This window comes from Platalea leucorodia, assembly GCF_965183815.1.
Source record: "Platalea leucorodia genome assembly, chromosome: 6".
Classification (NCBI taxonomy): Eukaryota; Metazoa; Chordata; class Aves; order Pelecaniformes; family Threskiornithidae; genus Platalea; species Platalea leucorodia.
In genome coordinates, this window is record NC_138828.1 from 56,747,740 (window position 1) to 56,766,768 (window position 19,029).

The 19,029-nt window shown below is 38.9% G+C and overlaps 1 protein-coding gene across 1 annotated transcript in view; it reads left to right on the forward strand.

Moving 5' to 3' along the window:
• Positions 1 to 19,029, forward strand: part of SCFD2 (sec1 family domain containing 2) — a gene marked incomplete at its 5' end in the record, with an annotated part of 208,652 nt that overhangs the window by 52,813 nt on the left and 136,810 nt on the right. Inside the window, one exon of the mRNA XM_082316582.1 lies at positions 5,100 to 5,271. Coding sequence (XP_082172708.1) covers positions 5,100 to 5,271 — 172 coding nt within the window. The remainder of the gene's footprint in view (positions 1 to 5,099; positions 5,272 to 19,029) is intronic.

The following is a 19,029-nucleotide window of genomic DNA, read 5'->3' on the forward strand; positions in this document are numbered from 1 at the left end:
CAACTATCTTGAAAAATAATTATTTTCTTGACGTGATGCCTGCATTACACTACGTAGACTGCAGCATTAATTTAAAATGGAAAAAAGTCATACTGTGGAATCGTGTCTTGATGTCTACAAATGTGGTTTGCCTGGTTAACTTTTTGTTTAACTGTTGAAGTGAAAGTCTTTCTGTTCCACTCAGGCTACTCTCACTACTCAAAAAAAGATCTTTCACAGACCTTAAATATCAGTTGCTGGTAATTTCTGCTCCATGTCTAACTTGAGTGATCTGCTTTAGTAGTAGTAGAATTATTTCTTCCCTTCAGTCTAACTGTACACATCATCATTTGTGCATGTAGTATTAACTGTGCATTTTCTATATGGTATAGTGTTGCAGATGTTGGTATTCAGTGCTACTCTTTTCAAATTTAACAAAAAAAACATTTATTTCAATTAATACATTTTTTAAAAATACAAGGTATGGCTTCTGTAATTTAAAAGTTGGCAAAAGTGATCTGTAGTTCTTTTGGGATCTGCCCTGAATTCTTGAAAGTTGGAATTCAACATCTGTATGTCCCAATATGTTTGCAAATTAATTATTGTAGGAGTGAACGATTGAAGGGGGCCATTTGTATTGAATTAAGTCTTGTGAGCATTTATGAAACTGCTCATCAGACACTCATCAAACCCCTCCTTAGAACAAGTTAAATTTGTTTGCCTTTGCTCTTGTCTCTGCTATTGGAAGACTGATTGATACAGCGATATGTTTCTTAATGTTTTGTCTAAATATATTCATGCTTTATTTATGCCCATTGATTTTAGTACCAATATTGACCCTTAATGTAAACGTTTCTTGTGCATTTATAGAGATGTCTGTTTTTTTCCAGGTGGGGCAGGGAGCCCGTATAAGCCAGGCATTTCTATTTTGCTTTCCTAACATAAGTTCTCTGTCCCCCTGATCATTATAGTAGCCTCTCTGTGCATGCAGCACAATTTTGAGTTAAACTTCCAGGAACGGGGATGATTGGAGCTGCACGGAGTGCTCCAGGAGGAGAAGCTTTGCATTGGGGCATTTCTGTGGCCATGCTTTTTACTGTAACTATATCCCCTGGTATGGATTGTACCTGCTTTTTTACAATGAGGAGGCCTAGACATTATTTCCTTCTTCTGCCATTTCCAGGTTTTAACTCCCAATTTACAGCAGATGCTCTTATCCTAGCCTCAAAATGCATAATTTTGCACTTTGTGCTGTTAAATTTCATCCCACTTACATTAGTCCAATGCTCAAAGCAATCCAGCTGTGCCTTCTGCTCTTTCTCCATATTAATGATGTTTCACAACCTTGTGACAGCACCTGTTTTGGCATTGTTTAGTACCAAAATTTGTACTATAAATATGTACATGTGCACACAAGCACACTTTTATTTTACCTTTTCTTTTTATATGCTAGTACTTCTCTATTTCATATTACCTGCCATCTACTTTTGCAAGTTTCTTTGATATCTTACAATTCTTCTAATCCTAGTCTTTTCCCCCTTAAATATGGTTATGGCATAGTTAATGCTATGCTAAATCCATGTGCATTAGAATTAATTCATTAACTGGTTACATATCAGTTTGATGTCATATTCTTTGATAAATGTACTTTGCATTTTATCTCACTTTTCTCTGTTATGTAAGGTATTTTTTTTCTTGGGCATTTGTCCTGAAGCTTTTCATACTCCTGACATCAGACTAATAAGGTAGCTAATTTTCACCATTTCTTAGACATAAATATTAATTTTCTTTTTTCCTAGTCTAGCCTAGTACCTGTTATCTCTCCCTTTTTATCCTCAGTTTATCAGATTACTAAAATACAGAGCTGCTTCATTGCACTGACTTTCAGTGTTTCCTGGACAGAACTGGCTCTTCGGTAATGAGACTGGTACCTAGTCCATCTTGTTTCTGTTACTTCTGTATTGTCTAGTTTCATTCCCTACACTATTTTTTCGTTCTGTTGCCCAAGATTCTTGCATTAGTGCACAAATACTTTGATTGTTCCTAACTAACCATTCACAGTTTCTTAGCTGAATTAATTCCTGCACTACCTGCATCATCAGTCTATCAGCATTACTGTTTTCCTTCCCTGCTCCCCATCCTCCTGTATTCTATTAACGTTTGAGTTTCGCTGTGAGACTTACCAGTCACCACCTACTCATTTTATCCTCTCTGCTCTACTTGAGAAGAGGCATGAAGCTTTGAAACTTTTTTTTAACTTTGCTTTCAGTAGATGTCATTTTTTATCAAGTCTTGTATTGTGATTTAATGTGGTTGACAGAGTTTGGGATAAATGTACCTGTTTCACACATGCTACACTTGATAATTATTAATAGCAAAGGTTAATTCCCAGACAATATGGAATTCCCGGTGTTTGTGCAAGAAAGATTATCAGTACTTTTAAATCCCTTTAGGGTGGTTGAGGTCATACTTCTCCTTCTTCCCACATCCAGGAATTAAAAAATTATCAAGTGTTTTGTCAGCATAACGTAGTCCTTGCAAGTCAGAGTTTGGTGCCCACACAGACATCTGGCTATGCATAGGTGTAGAGTTTGGAGCAGAGTATGACTGTGATGGAGCAGGAAGAGGAGAAGAGAGCAGGACAAGACGTTTACACTACAGTCCTTTCTGCCAGTAGTTGCCATCTTCTGCCTGTGAATCTCTGGGTTTCCTTTAGAAGAACAGAACAACAGTTGAAACATGATGATGTGGTTGGTATCTATCTCCTCTTCATTTCATAGGACCTGTCTGCCACATTGCAACACAAAAGGACTTGAAATGGCAGAGGGACTTTAAAAAAAAAAAAAAAAAAAAAAGGCTGGTAGGGTTGTGATTAGATTAAATTTAGTCTGTTGTGCTGAAATCTCCCTCTGTGAGCAAGCAGCAGGGAAGGTGGTGAGGATTTAGGCCTCAGGAAAAGTAATTTAATTGCTGATTACCACCAATCACTTTCCCAAATTCCTTTCCTCATCTACTGGAACAGTTGTATTTATCAGTCCAGGGAGATTTCTGTGCAGAAATTGGCTGGAACTCTTGAACCCTGGATCTAAGTGGTTACATGGATATTGTAAATATCACAGATGAGATGCTGGATTCTTGAATGCCAATGTAAGTTTTGTTAATGACTGGCTAAGGTCAGGATTTCACTTAGGTTTACATATGTGTTGGACTTTCTTTTGGTGGTGCTCTGAGGGTGGGGAAGAATTTGATTGTTTATCTAAAATGGTGCTGAATGGATCTCAGACTGATCTAGTGCTGCATCTGGATTCACTTTCACAAGGGACAATATGGAACAAAACTCTTGAAAAATTATTTTTTTTTAAATTGAAATCTGAAGTCTTGAAAGCCCTCCCATTTTACTGTTTCATATGAGGGAGGGGCTGGCAACTTCATGTTTTCTCAGTTGAAGCAAGTTATCAGATTTTGAATGTGCTACAATATATCAGGACTGCTATAGGTAATAATGCAGTCATTATCAAAGGTATGCTGCAAGGCATCATGGACTGACATTTTCAAATCACCGTGTAAATCTGCCTGACACAGCTTTAAAAGAAATAAAACAAGACTGAAAGCTCCAGTGTTTAGTCTAAAAACACACATGGCTGTGGTTGCTGTTTTAGCCTATGTGGGCTAACCGTGGAAGCCTTTTGTCAGCTCTCCGGCCTACTGAGTGGTGTCAGCTTGATTTGTGTGTTAATTTGCTGACTTTTCGGTTTGATGCTTTCCGTTAAATTTCACATAAAAAGCCTGTGTGTTTTTGCTTTATTTAGCAACTTTCCCTAATCTAAATGCTCTTCCAAAGACCACCCTTGGTATCACTGAAACTAAGAGAAAGCGCTTTCAACATTTATTCACTGTTGGAATCATTTATTCGCCATTTATATGAGATACTGAAAGGACGGAGGCAGATGGAGAGCCTTGTAAAGTGGTGATATAACCAAACACAGAGAAGAAACACAGTGGCAGTCTTACAAGATCTTTCCCTTATGGAAAAATACTGAAGAAAATGATCAGTGGTGTAAGCCATGAACCGCCTAGCACCAGCTCAGCCTAGTTCCTTCTTGGCACCAAAGCTTGTCCTGCTTAAGTTAAAGGCTCCTCCTCACCCCATCTCACATGTCCCTGCTCTTTAGGTCTGGTTTGCTTGAGGAAGATGACTCGTTACTGGCAGAGGCTGCCAGGAACCAGGAAACAGCCCTGGACTACATCTCAGTCCAGACTTGCAATTAGGATGGTGTTTTGACACCATTTTTCCTTGCGTGTTGATGGTATGTGTGATATCTTGGGGCAGATAAGGTACTATGGACCTTGCTCCCTGGAACAGATCACTTCAAAAATATAAATTGATTGAGCAGTTTAGCTGGCACTTTAATATTGGATGGAATAACTGCTAATTCTGTAGTGTTTGTGTGGCCTCAATGACTCCCCTCACACTCTTCGTTTAAGGAGAGATCTACAGGCCAAAGTATGGTACCAGGGTGTTTATTTTCAAATAACGGGTGAAATCACACTACGCTTACTGCATCTCAGAAACTGAAGAGTCACACCTTGGAAGTGTCCCTTCCAAGAACAGCTCCAGAAAACAGTTCCTTGAATCACTAACATGATCTCTATTTTTTTTAGTCAACACTGATCAAAAATGCACCCTCAGGAAGCAGCTGGAGGGTGTGGGCTTGGTGTAAGGTAAAAGGCTCACAAATTCCTATTGGACTTTTGATAAAAATAGAAAGATCAACCATTGTTTAGAAGTAGTCATCAAGTGTTACTTCCCTAGCTTAAATGAATGTCCCTCTATGTCTGAAAACAAAAAATGGTATTACCCTTTATGTCAGCATCTGTTGTGTATTGTCAAATACCTGCCATACCACACACCTTAAGCCACAATTCATGGATAAAGTAAGTCTTTGTCTGGACCTGTTGCTGCAGCTTGAAGCTCCCAGTGATTGCAGTGAAGCTAGGATCAGGCCCATAGCAGAGAGAGCCTCTAAATTTCTCTATAGTCCATTCACTATAATTTAAAAAATCTAGGTTTATATTTGTCACCACTGAATACTGTGTCCTGTTTTCCTTTCCACAGGCAGAGTCACCCCAGAACAGCTCAGCTCATACATTCAGCTTTTCAGAAATAATCTCAAAGCTTTGGAGAACCATTGTGGTCTTCTACAGCTTGTGCTCGCCACAGTCCAGACTTTGAAACATCCCCAGACTTCCAAATGGGACAACTTCCTTGCCTTTGAGAGATTACTTCTGCAGGTACATATTATGTGACTTTATTTGACCTAAATTAAGTAAAAATGTTTTATTTAATTTTTTGAATTCTCGTTGAATTCTGTAGCTCGTATTTTTTATGAAGTGTGTTGGATGTCTTGCTAAAAAGCTGTTCCTTATTGCCAAGCTGGTGAAAGGAATGGGAACCTACATAGTTAATCTCTTTATAGTGTTGTCTAAGAATAATTTTATAAACGAAAGGGTAGATGCTAAAGGTGAAGCACATAAATAATCTGAACTGTGTGACAGTTTTACATCTATATGAAATTTTAAGATGATATAACTTTTAGCATTGAATAGGATTATTATTATTATTATCATCATCATCATCATCGCTACCAGTCTGAAGATGCTTCTTGAGGTAACATGCTGATTCAAATGCAGAGAGGACTTTGTGAGTGCAAAACTTGTGTAATTTACTGAGCAGATGAAAGCATAGTAGGAAATTCCATGCACCAAGAGAGTGAGGTTTCTCTTGCTCATAGCTGTCATCCACCCTCAGCTTTTCCCACCACCACATTTTTTACAGCATCCTGTTGGTGACCACAGTATTATTTACATACCATTTTGTATCACGCTTGGATTTCTTTCAGGAAATTAAGAGTTAGTGGTATATTGAACTCTATCCTACTAACCTTTGGAGATGTATGAAACAAAGGAGGAATTTTTCTAAGAACCTAATAGAGTTAATTTCTGCTGAAATTCAGGGAAAGCTCAAAACTTTCTTCCCTGTGCTGTCTCTTCTGCCATTGTGTTCTTTTTAGAGGAACCATCTTCTGAAATCCTAGCAAGAGGCAAGTCTTCATGAGCTAACTTCTAATGAAGTTAGAGTCAGCCTTAAATGAGTGAAGCATATAGCGTGGACCTCAACTAAAACCAGATGCTTGTTTTGTAAAAATTAGCTGTCTTGGTCTAGATGTCGAAAACAAACCAACAACCTGACTCTCCCCATGATCTCTGGCAGCAGGATATAATCCCTGGTCCTTTGAGAAGACTCAGCCCAAACTTCACAGCTTTGTAGTCAATGAATTTCTGTGACATTTGGGAGGCAAAAAATGCAAAACTTAAGTAGTAGCAAGCTCTTGTCTACATTAATTTAAAAAACTGTTCTCTCTTGGTAAGACTGAAATATTTTTGTACAACATTGGCAGCCTTCTTTCTCTAGTTAAGAAGCAAACAGATCTCAGGTAAAAGAACTGATTGCAGCCATTCTTTGGTTTGTCTGGACTGCAGAGCATGGGACTGACAGCCCATAGTCCCCTTCTCGCTCCTGCAGTGACTCATGTCACATAGCTCTTCTCAGAAGCTGGCTAAGTTCCATCTTAAAACCAGTTCAGCTTTAGAATCAAAATAAAGCTGCAAGCTCAGCATTGTTTTCACAACAACAGACAGATGCCTATATAAAAGCCATGCCGTAAATCATCAGGGAGTGGAAAAACAGAGGCAAGAAACAAACAACTATATATTTCATATATAACAAGCACTCTCAGAATCGTAGGTGGCTTTAGATTATACCCACTGCCTTCCACCCATCATATTAAGGTAAAATGTGTTAGCCAAAGCAAACTTTCTAGGCTAACATTTGTAACTGTTCCTTAAGCACATACTCATTTTCAGTAGTTCAAATAACAATTATTTTGAATTACACAATCTGTACAGCATGTATCCTTTTACTGACTCTATTTTGAAGACAGTCTGACATGCATTATCTGTTTCTGAGCACATGGCCTGTCTCTGATCTGTTGACGGGGGGTTTGTAGGAAGAGCAAAATACTGAGAGGCCCAGAAACCATCAGAGATATTTTTATTTAAAAAAAAAAATCAACTAGGACGTTACATTGTGAATGGTTGGTACATAGCAATCTGCGCTAAATTTGATGCCATGGTAGTTTATTTCAGCAGTACTACTGAGAAATTCTTTAGCATAATTGTTATGTTTCAGATATTTTAAAATAATAAATATTAAAAAATCCTCAATAAAAAGTAATTGTTTCAATGTGAAAGTAGTGTTGTTACTATCCTATATTGGAACCACATAGAAGACAACTGTTTGTGAAAGATCTACCGGGAGTAATATTATTAGACTCGGACAATGTAGGAATTCTAGATTTTTCACTGATGGATGCATGTCAGACTCCAGCTGATGCCAAAGGAGATAACCCACTATAAACAGCTGGTGTTAGAATTCTCAGATTTCCCCCAAAAATAAATCTGCACAGTTTTGGAATTTCTCTCATTACTGGATCTCTCTGAGGGGTCTCATGATACTCTGCTAAGTCTACTTTGTGCTTTTCAGAAAAACCACATTGTTGACATGAAACCTTTCATCTAACTCTTGCATTGAATAACCTCTTCCACTTTTCTTCTTCTCTTTACTCCTTGAGTCACTCCTTTCAGTTGATGTTGTGGTTACTCAGTTCTAAAAATGGCCTGGTAGAGGTGGAAAGCAGCCCACTTCCACGATTTATCATAATTAAAGATCTGTAACTACATTTTTCAGACCTATGTTATCTCAGTAAGTTTTTTATGTCTCCAGCAAGGAAGTTTGGTTTAGACTAGAAGTCCGCTGAAGGTCAGCGCAGCTGCATACTTACTACAGACTTGTCCTTTCCTTAACTCGGATGGATTAATGGTCTGAGAGTGAAACTGGATTTTGATGGGATCATGGCCTTGACCTCAAAGGAACGAGGATCGTGTGCTGGGTTAAGAGTAATGCATCAGAATGATTCATCTTGTCCATCACAAGTTTTCTCTGTGTTCTGCTCTACCTCTGCACATGATGGAGCTTTTACTACCCATAAGTTTTAAATGCTTTGTGAATTGAAACAGTATATCCTATTTGCCAAGGAGATATCCCACCCCATCACATTTTCCTTCTCTTGAGGTCCTCTTTCTATTTTTCTAATTCTGACCATCCATAAAACTGATAGGTGGGAAGGGGAACACCAGCTAAATGCTGCACCACGCTGCTTGCAACTCCCCAGTGCTCCTCATGTGACTTCCTTGTTTTCCTTCAAGTGAGGATTTAGAAGTTAGGGAGGTAACAGAAAGTAAGAAAGAATGTTGTCACTCCATACTTTTCAGCTCTGTTTAGCTATATCCCTTGTTCTCCTCAAATTTATGACTTTTATGGAGGTTTATTAAGCAGTAAAGGCCCATGAAATAGAAAAACACAAGAAGAGGAGCTCTCTCCAGAGTTCAAACAAAATGTGACACTGTGAGAGAAAAAATATTTTTGTTGTTGTTAACATACACTACTCACATATTCACTGAGCAAGGATTTCTGCCTCCAAATTCAGTTTATAAATACCCGGCAGCAGTAGACAGCGTGAATGGGGGCATAATGTGCCCCAAGGGAAAGTGCAGGTGCTCTGTGGAGGGTACTGCTCTGAAATTCCCCAGGTTGGATGCTACCTCTTAGAATTGGCTGCATCCTTCTGGCATAATTTTGCTCTCAAGATTTAAGACTAAAGTACTTCTCATACAGAGTAGTAGTCTATCTTATGAATAGCCCCATCCATTTAATCCCAAGGTTGGGGTTTATTCAGTGCAAGCAAGTTTATCAGACTGAGTTTCTAAAATAACATAAGGAGTACTTGAAATGCATTTCCCCCAAAGAAAACAGACGGTCTGCAAGCAATTTAAAATTCTGCTGCTGTAGTTTGGAGTGAGAAGATGAGGGGGGGGATTTAAGTTGATCACAAGTTTCTGTAGGTTGCCATGAGCAAAGACATTGTCATGTTAAAAAGTTTACTCTTAGTACTGTCATTTCTGTGTGGCAGCACATTCTGGCAAGAGTTGTATCAGTTGGCACTGCATGGCAGCTAAAGGCTCGTTCCATCTTGTCCTCAGCTAATTGTCTGCTGCATGTTTTTAAATGCAAACCTGTCTGCTAAACTGAGTGGATTTAAAATGCCAGGTTCTGTGTGTACTGTGTGTGAATCCCATGGCAGAAAGTCCTCAGCGTAGACAGGTGCCTTTCCGTAACATACAATGACTAGTAATAACTCAAACTAAAAGAAAAATCTCTTCCACAATATTATTGGTATTTATTGCTTTATTCCTTACAAAAACCTCATACTTTATCAGGCAGTTTTTTGCACCAGAACCGTTGAAAGCAAACAGCTATTTTGACCTCCTCCCAAAAGGGCAGGGGTGTGTTTCTTCTTTAGGATGAGGACATCCTCTTCTTTCTTGAGATGTCTGGGCTAAACTTCGTTTTAAAACTGCAAATGTACCAGCACTGTTGTCTTAGAATAACTGCATTGCCCAAAGTAAGGAAATCTGAAAGATTACTAAATTCCTTGTTATTGTGGTGTTGGGGAGGGGATTGTTGCTTCTTGGGGCTTTTTTGTGGCACAAAGTTTTTGCACCTGCTGACCAGCACTTCACAGTTTACTGGGAAATTAGACAGCTTCAGCATTGACCTAGAAGCCATGATGCTACCAGTGGATCTCAGTACTGTCAAAGTTTTGTTTTGTGATGCTGATTAATGTCACATAATCGCAAGAGTAATTGGAATTAAAGGTCATACTAAAAAAAAAAAAAAAAAACAAAGAAAAAACCACCACAAAATCCTTTCAGCTTTCACCTATTTGAATTGTCTGACTTCTCAGACTTAAAGCCCCTTGAACTGGGACCAAGTCCCCTCTGAGCTTTGACTCCTTTTGTGTCCTGCAGTGTCTGTGAGGTAAGTGCCTTGCTGATTGGGCCAGTGCTCCCACACATAGCATCTCCCAGCTATGGCATCAATGAGTATGGAAATGACATGTTTCTAGCAGATATTGAGGACAGCTATTCAATTGAGGTGACGATGTGTGCCACCACCTCACACACATTGCCCTATTGCTCTTGGATTTGAGCTCATGATCATCCTACCTAGCTCAATAGTGTGTTCTATACTTCTAGTCTCTGCCAAGAACATACAGGTGGGCACTGTGCATCACCTTGACTGCTTAGAAAAACAAACACAGTGCTGTAATACCAATTAGCAAGCAAAGATAGATCTTACAAGATGGGCTGCCATCTATCTATGAATGAAAGTTGTCATTATGTGTGAATTCAATATAGAATATGTAATGTATCTATCAAAGCCATTACCTTCTAAAGTTAACTTACTTGTTTTCAAAGGATGAATCAGTAATTTTTAAATTTTACAAGTTCTTTGTAAAATTCTTCTTTTTCAAAGCTTTCATTCTTCTTTTTTCAAAGCTTTGCTATCATAGGAAAGAGAATGCTGTAATATTTTAGCAAAACTATCTGGAGTTTTTAGTGGTTTCTGGTAATAAGTAGGTCAAATACTCTGATGGTGGAAGCTATGTACACATACTTACATGGAGAGCTCCTGACAGTATAGCATTTTCATGTTTAAATTTCCAAATACTAACTAGTTGTGTTTTATTTTAGTTCTATTTTCTCATTTTGGTGCTGTAAAATTTGTCAGAAGACAGATTTTTTTTTTTTTGTCCTTGGTGTCTTGAGAAACAGAAAATATGGACATGTTTTTAAGAGAAACAGAAACTTCATGCCAGATGGTCATTCCAATGTTTTTATTTTTCTGTTGGCGGAAAGCAGTTATGAGGTTAATAAAATGACATCATTCTTTCTTCTATGAATATTAGAGTGCAAACTCAAAAAAAGGAGTGGAAAAGCTGCAGCACAGCTGAATATTTTACATTGTAGTTAATGTTTCGGTAGCAAGATCTAATAGCTTGGGTGTTGTTAACCATTCCATCCTGTGCCATGATTCTCTACCATTTTTACAAATGCAGGGTACGCATGACTCATTACTTAATCAAGGCTGACATTATTATTTATTTGCACTATTGGCCATTGCAGAATATGGTAGGCGTTGTTCACATATGCATGCCTACACAGGACCCCCTGCCAATAAATTTGGAAACTGTAAGACACCAGCTTGCAGACTTCTCCTGCCTAGAAGTCTCTGTAGCTTTCAGACCTCTCGACTTTTCTACAGGGTACAGTAGTTACTAGGTGGCATTTATTGACTCTAAACTGGTATAGACCAAAACCTTAAGCATGGGCTTCAGGGCTGCTGAAGCGAGCAGTTTGATACAAAGCAGTGAGGAAATAGAAAAGCTTTTGGAGTAATTCCTCCTGCTCTGCAAGAATAATTCATAGTTCAGCTGTAGCAAGACCTTTATTTCTACACAGAATAGATGAAGATCAGTGTCATTCCTTGTTATTATTATTTATATTGCTTTAGTCTACATGTAATCTATAATTAATGTAGCTCAGCTCAGTGCAATAAATTGTCTTTTTGGTGGCCTACGATGTTGATCAATAAATCTTTTTAGAAGGGGTATTGCAATAGTATTTGGAAGGAGGACCCATGATGTCAGCTGCCTGTAATTAGAGATGCTATATTAAAAAAAAAAATCTTGAAATTAGATCAGTCACTTTTCAACATAAAGTTACATATGGAATGAATTGTCTTGGTGGGAGTCTTGCATGATACCATTGTTGATTGCAAAGGTCATCCTCTGGAATTTGGTACCTTTTGGATGAAATTGCAGTTTGGACACTGATACGCATTCTGTCTTACACAGCTAGAGAATCAAATGCAATTTGTTGATGACTTCTGAAGAGAAAATAGTCCAGCAGCAATCACTTGCTTAAGCTTCCAAATTATTTACAGTAAATTCTTATTTAACCATCTGTTTGTTAGACGTGCTCCATTTAAACTGGGAGTAATTTCCAGAACATGTAAGCCCATTTGGATTTTGCCTTTATACATGTGATATTTTTAACTGTGCAAGTATTTATTCTACGTAAAATTTACGTTAAATTTCATGGGCTTGCTTAAAAACTGGTGTATACAAGCCCTGAAATAGTGTTGCTTCTTGTCACCTGCCTTGCATGGTCTCAGTTCATTTCTTTTGCTTGATCAGTGCCTCTTCTGTTCATGATACCTTAAGTTGTTTTTAACAAGAATTCAGTTGTGTTAATGCATTTTCTACACATGTCTATAAAACAGAGCCCTAAACTGCTGGGGACACCTCAGTGCTACAGCAATACGGGTAAAACAGTGGCCTAAATTTGTGGAAGTGCTGAGTTGGTTTGAGTGTGTTTGGTTTTGTGCACCACCTGTGATACTGCACAGAGGAGGAGCTTGTTAGTTCCAATTCCTATTCCATGTTCTCAGGGAGCTCAGTTATGGACCATTTCCCAGGTTTGACATGCCAGAATTAAGACATTCCAACTAGTTTTGCTCAGAAAGAAAAATGTGTGTGTGTGTGTGTGTGTGTGTGTGTGTAAATTCTTCTAGTCTATATATGTATATATATATATAATTCTTCTAGTCAAACTAATTTTTTTCTGTGAGTAGAATGCTCTTGTCAGACTACTTTGAAAGCAAAATAAAACACAGGTAGGGATTGTTTTAACATTGTTTGAACATTAAATAAAGCCTTTGAACAGAAGCTATATTTCTACTGACAATTTATTAATCTGTTGAAAGAAAACTGTTTTAAGTTTTTCTAACTCTGGCTGACAAGGGGTTAAAATATCTGAAGTCCCATTCCACATGGGAGTTAGGAGTATCTTTTTGTATTCTTGTCAAAGAAATGTGTTTGCATTTGGTCTGAAAAATTGCAAAGTGTTGCCATTGTGGCTCTCATTTAAAAAGCAAAGATCTCCCTCCCTCCCTCACCTTTTGAAAGAGCAAATATTTTGTATCCAGGTAACAGTCAGGCAGAGCCTCTAAAATAAGCACTTAATAAAGAAATGGCTTTCTTAAGTGAACAAATGTCCACATCAATAAAACTTAAAAAGCCTTGCGGGAAGAAGGGGCTAAACATATTAATTCAATGGGAACTGTTCCATTAATTCTATGGACAAGACCAAAATAACTGCTGTAAAATAAAAGAATCCTAGTGTATAAATGATTGTAATGGGAGCCAGCTCTTGAGGAGGGAAAAAAAGGCAAAAAACCACTACCCGCCCCTCTACACACACACATTATTTAGTTAGAAGTTTAAACAATTAATAGTTTTTTCTTGCCAGTTTTCATTTGAGATGCATTTTGAAATTACATGGCAGCTGATATCTGGTTAGGCCATGTTCCAGAAGGGCAGCACGATTCTCAGTTTCCTATGAACACTTCTCACTGGCGATAGCTGGAGCTCTTCACCAGTCATTCCCTGGTGGGGAATCCCTGTGAAGGGCTACAGCTCTGCCTGTCATTTGCCGTTCTTTCTCCTCTGTTACTTTTCTCCTTAAAATGTAATATTAATTGTAAAAGATAACATTAATCAGGCTGAAAGGCAGATGCCCTTGCACTGTGTCAGTATGCGTGGAGTAGCTGTGGAGAGGCACAATATTAACAATATTGAATAAGTCACCGTTTACTCTTACACGTATAATTGTGCTCGAAGAGGCAAAGCTGCTGTGGGGTGTACTCCCAGCAAGTCCTTGCTTTGCTGTATGTGTTGCTCCACTGATAGAGAGTTGTGTACTACCCCATTTACGTTAGTGGCAGCATCTGCTTTCCAGTCCCTAACTTCTTAAGGAGATTGTTGCCACCCTCACCAAAAAATTTACCTTATTTCTTTTTGTTATTACTTGCACAGGTCAGGCTGAGTAGTGAAATGTATTTTAAAAAAAGCACTCTTCCAAAACCATAAGAAATGTCTCCAATGGACTGGGCAAATCTCTTGGCCTATTAAGCTGCAGAACAATGTCATGCACTATTTCAGATCTAACAAAGTGGAAGATTCAAGCTCTCTTGGCAGCAGCATCTTATAATATATATTGGGGGGCAGGGACCTGTAAGCGGTGCCTTTTTAGGTGTGACTTTAATGGTCAGAGGTAAGCAGTGCAAGAGCGCAGATTCCCTTAGTCCATCATTTTGCCTCTTAACAACAGAAATCCTGTTAGCAATGCCCATTCATCAGCCTTCTGATGGACAAGTTAATTGCAAGATTTTGCTGAGTACTAAATCAAGTGTGTTATTGTGGTGTTTAGTCTCTGCTAATAAGCACATTAATTTGGTGTTAATTGTATGTTACTGGACAGGCAAAGTGGTATCTGAATGGAGATGGAGAGGTACGTGGCTCCCCCTGTGCTCTAGCGTTTTATTTTCTATCCATTTTGTTCATTATGATACCCATGTTTTTTGATGAAAAGCCTTGTTTGGTGTAGTTTTTTGGATGCTTTCAGTCAAGATGGTTCACTCAGCTTGTCATAGTCTAGGTTAGAAAAGCAGGGGTTTTTTTCAGATGATACGTATGGTTTCTTTGCTAATAATCCTAACTGGATTTTGCCTCTGCTATAGGTTTGGAGCAGGACTGCATTTACCTTTGGGTTTTGTCTGCTTTCACTAATTGTATTATAGTATTTAACGAAACAAGCATTGCCTTATTTTTACAGTCCATGTGTTGTCCCTCAGTAAGATTCCAGGTACTGTTGTGATAATAATGAAATCAATACCACAAAGCATAGCATCTAGTGAGAGCTTTACTCATAGGAACTGCTTATCATTGTGGTTGTTAGCTCAAAGGCAGTAAATCACCTACCAAATCTCTTATCTGCAAAGCAGTTTGATAGTGCCAGCACTGTATCTCTGTTTTTGAGTGTGATTATATTAGTCTGTCAGCTTAGTTTTCCTCATTTTTTGGAGAATATACTTGATTATTTCCTACAGACTGGCAAGGAGAAAGTGTAGAAACAAAACAACTGAAAATTAACGAAAACTTTAGTGTGGGCGATATCCAAAATTAACAGTGGGACTGCCACGTTGCATTCCCTCTGTCTCCCCACCTTAATGAGTTGCATATTTCCCTTTCCGCTGGCCCACACACTTCCTTGGATCACAGACATTTCTGGGCACAGGGTACATGCACAGACATACAGGTGCACACTCAACTGCTTTTTCCCACAGTCTGGGTTGTCTGGGTGCTAGTCAGCCTCAACTGGGAAAGCAGATAGTCCCATTGGCACAATACCGATCCCTCGCTGTAAGCCCAGCCTCTCCGTTTGTCTTGTGTCCCACAGAATATGCTAAGGGATTTTTGCCCCAGCAAAAAAATAAACTTTGGTGAGTCTTGACGTGCTTGTGCAAACATGTCTTTATGGCTGCTGTCTTCAAATCACAGCTCTTAACCTCTGTCTGCATCATCTGTTCTTGGTCATGAAGCTCTTTGAAGGCACAACTGTGCTCAGACTCTGAGGCTAATCTTTTTCCCCAAAACATTATTTTCAGTAGGAAAGTAAGTATATTCTTAATTTCATTTTGCTTACTTGATGGAAAACAAGGTGGTGTTAGTTTTCTGAGTTGTCAGGTCAGCCAAGATTGGGGTGGTCTAGGACTTAACTACTTTTCCTAACTTAAGATTTTATCTTTTACCTGGTGAAATTGAACCTGCAGTGAGTTAGAGAACTCTCAACACTCTGCCTTGTTCTTGGCCATGTTTTCAATGAAAGAGGGTCATGGCGTGTCCCCTTCTCCACCCCCAAAGGAAGCTACACAAAGAGACAGTGCTGTACAACAAGATGATTGGCGCTCAGTCCAGCAACGGTAGATTTTCATTTGTTATAAATTATAATACCATTGTTTGTAGATGTATAGGGTTGCTTGATACACCAGTTGCTTACTTCCCATACAGAAGGCAGGCTCAGCTCTCCTCATCTTGGTTAGAAAAGCAGGTCCTGTTTGAAGGCAACATGCTGACTCAGCCAACAAAATCTTATTGGAATTTTACCTCTGCAGTAGGTCATGAAGAATCATTTTTAAAATCAAATCTGGCTTGTCAGAGGCCTGCCTGTGTTGTATTCATTGCCTTCTGTCCTCTTGGAGATGACCAGTTATCTCTGCTTAAACAAAGTTCTAACCCTAACTCGTGCCTCTTGGAGAGGTGTAAAATACTAGGATTTAATCAAAATGGTTGCTGCCACCTCTGCTATCCCACAGGTATGTGTAACAGACAATTCACTCAATACTAGTAGGTGTTTCCTACATGTTTCTGAGGTTTCTTGGAAAATGGAGATATATTTTTTTATAGTGGTTTTCTTTCCTTAGATTTTCTCCAGTTCATGTCTCTTCAGCTAAGTTACCTTTTATTGCCACAAATTTTCTCTAGGGACTTTCTCAATCTAAGAAGATACCTCTTTCGAAGCCCGCCTGTTTCACCCCACGGCACCATATTTGGGTACAAGAACATTCAAGTCAGCATACCGTAGGCCTGACAAAAGTGGATTTATGCTGGGAGCTGCCTGTTGACTGTGGTGTTCCTGGCTTGGCGCGGAGCAGTGTGAGGGCTGATACAAGATACAGTGGTGTAACACGACTGCTTCCTTCTCATTTGCCACCCACCTCCCCCCAAAAAGCAAAAGGAAATACTTGTTCCATACCTAGAAATGACCTGCATTTACCTAGTCTGAGGCTTCTGTAGCATTGTTTTCTCTGTCTTTACTCTTTCATGTATTCTATAACAATGCTTTGTTAATTAAAAATGTAGTAGGCACAGGAGGAAGAATGAAATTTCTCTCTGGGTGTCCCCCCCGCAACACCCCATCCCAGGGTGTTTGCCTTTGTGTGCCTTTAAAACAAATAGCATATGGTTCTGTGAGTGTCCCTGTAATTCAAAGTAGTCATGTTGCCTGCAGAAGTGAAGGGCACCATGCACATGTAAAACTTGTACAGTATTTTCTAATGAAATACGACAGCCCATTTGTGCAGCTGTGTCTAATAAGGCATGAATACGGTTAACTGCTATTTACCTCCTCACACTCTGTTTGTTTGGAGTACAGAAATGCTGTACATTCACATTAGGCAATTCAGCATAGAAATGTAACTTGGACTATCAATGGGAAGTATTTCATAATTTTGTAGCAGGTTAAAACATATGGTTGTAGTTAGATAAATAAATGGCTTAGTCCATAAACCACTGCCAGTCAGCACAACTGTCGGGTTGATGTAGGTTTATCCTTCAGGAGAGTAAAATGTAGGTAATGGATAACTAATAAATGATAGTCTGGATATCTGCCTGGGGAAGGGAAAAGTTTCAAATTCTTTTTAACGAGGGCATTAGTAAGAGAAGAGGAAAAGGTAATGTGCCAGAGATGAGAAACTCTCCAAATATGACTGAATTCTATCCATCAGTTTCTGTTCCAGTATTTCTTCCCTACCCATCCCCAAGTCTGGGGAAAGCGAAATAGCTGCTGAGCCGCAGGCAGCAAAGGATTCAGGCATACTCCATAGTTTCATCTGACTTACCCTTGCATAGTAGTGCTGCCTTTCCTGAACGGAGCAGAAAGGTTCTTCTCCGATAAAAATAAGGAACATTTTCTTTAAGTTTTCTGAAATGTCTCCGGTTTTCTCTGAATTTCTTAACCCAGTATTCTTTTTCAATACAGGAACAAAGATAACACAATTAAATTCAGGAAGATACAGGCACTGTATTAAGTGAGGTTATCCAATGCTGTAGCTATTAAATGTATTTGCTCAGAATATTGTTTTTCAGTTGTCAATAGGATCAGAGTGTGGTTAAAATAAAGGCTCCCCAAGAGAGACTGGCATGGGTCCTCAACTGCCTTTTTATTAACAGGTATTTTAAAAATGGCTATGGTGTCCCTGGTGACCAGGCTCTCACTGGCTTGATTTGTTTTGGTTCTGTTTGGTTTTGAAAGTACATTTTTAAAAAGCATTCATTCTTATATCTGTTTTAACAGATATAGTTATGAGAAAACTCTGAAAGTCTCTACTTGCAGAATAAAAAAAAAAATTTAAAAGCTAAAATTCTGGATATCATGTACCTCTACCTAAAGTTCATTATCTGTAATGGACAGTAGCCTTAGCTGGGCGTAAGTCTTCTGATTGTGACTATATGATACGTAGGAATACATTTCAAAAGATATGTTTTTGTACCAAAAGCCAAGTGAAAAGCTCTCTTAACCTTCTCACTTGTCTTAATTGAATTGTCCTGCCTCCCCTATGTCTAGGTTTTTCCCCAGACTGTAGATGGATTTTTTTGTCCAGGTTATTTCATTTCTGGAATTACTCAAAAATACTCGGTACTCAAGGAGTCAATACACAATACTCAAGCACCCTGTATTCTGCAGTAGTTCTTCAGAGCTTTAGAACAACTCAGGTAGCACCTTCTGGGTCCTCTTATCTACTGTTTCTCCAGGCTTGTCTTGGTGAGAGGTTGGCTTTTGCCAGAATTATTGGAAAACTGATGCTTCTTGTCCTGTGTCCCCTGGAAAAAAAGGGTGTGTGAGAATCTACTTACTGTAAGAGGGAAATGGTTCACTGCATCTTTTCATTGCATCTACAGAGATGGCAGCAGATACACAAAGACTTAAGCTGCTGCTACTTCAAGGGAGTGTCAGTCACTGTCCTAGGCAAAGTTTTGTATTGTCTACATACTGTTTTAGTTTCATCTGCTTGTTCACTGCAGAGAAGAGGTTGAATGTACTGAAGGCGCATGTGCCAACATTTAATTGGTAGGGGTCTGACTGCACGCGTTGGCAACAAACGCGTAGACTGGGAAGCCACCATGCGTTTCAGGGGACACCATAGCGGAGAAGTCTATTAGCAGGATGCAAAACTTCAAAGTTTTGCTTCGGGTTCTGATTTCACCCAGTTTTTGCAGCTACACGGAATGAAACTTTTTCTGTATGAATTCAACCTGTGTAAGGCTATCAGTTTGAACTCCAGATGTCAGCATCTGCAAATGGTTTGGTTGCCTCTGTGAAATTGATTGTTTCCTAGCCTATCACTGT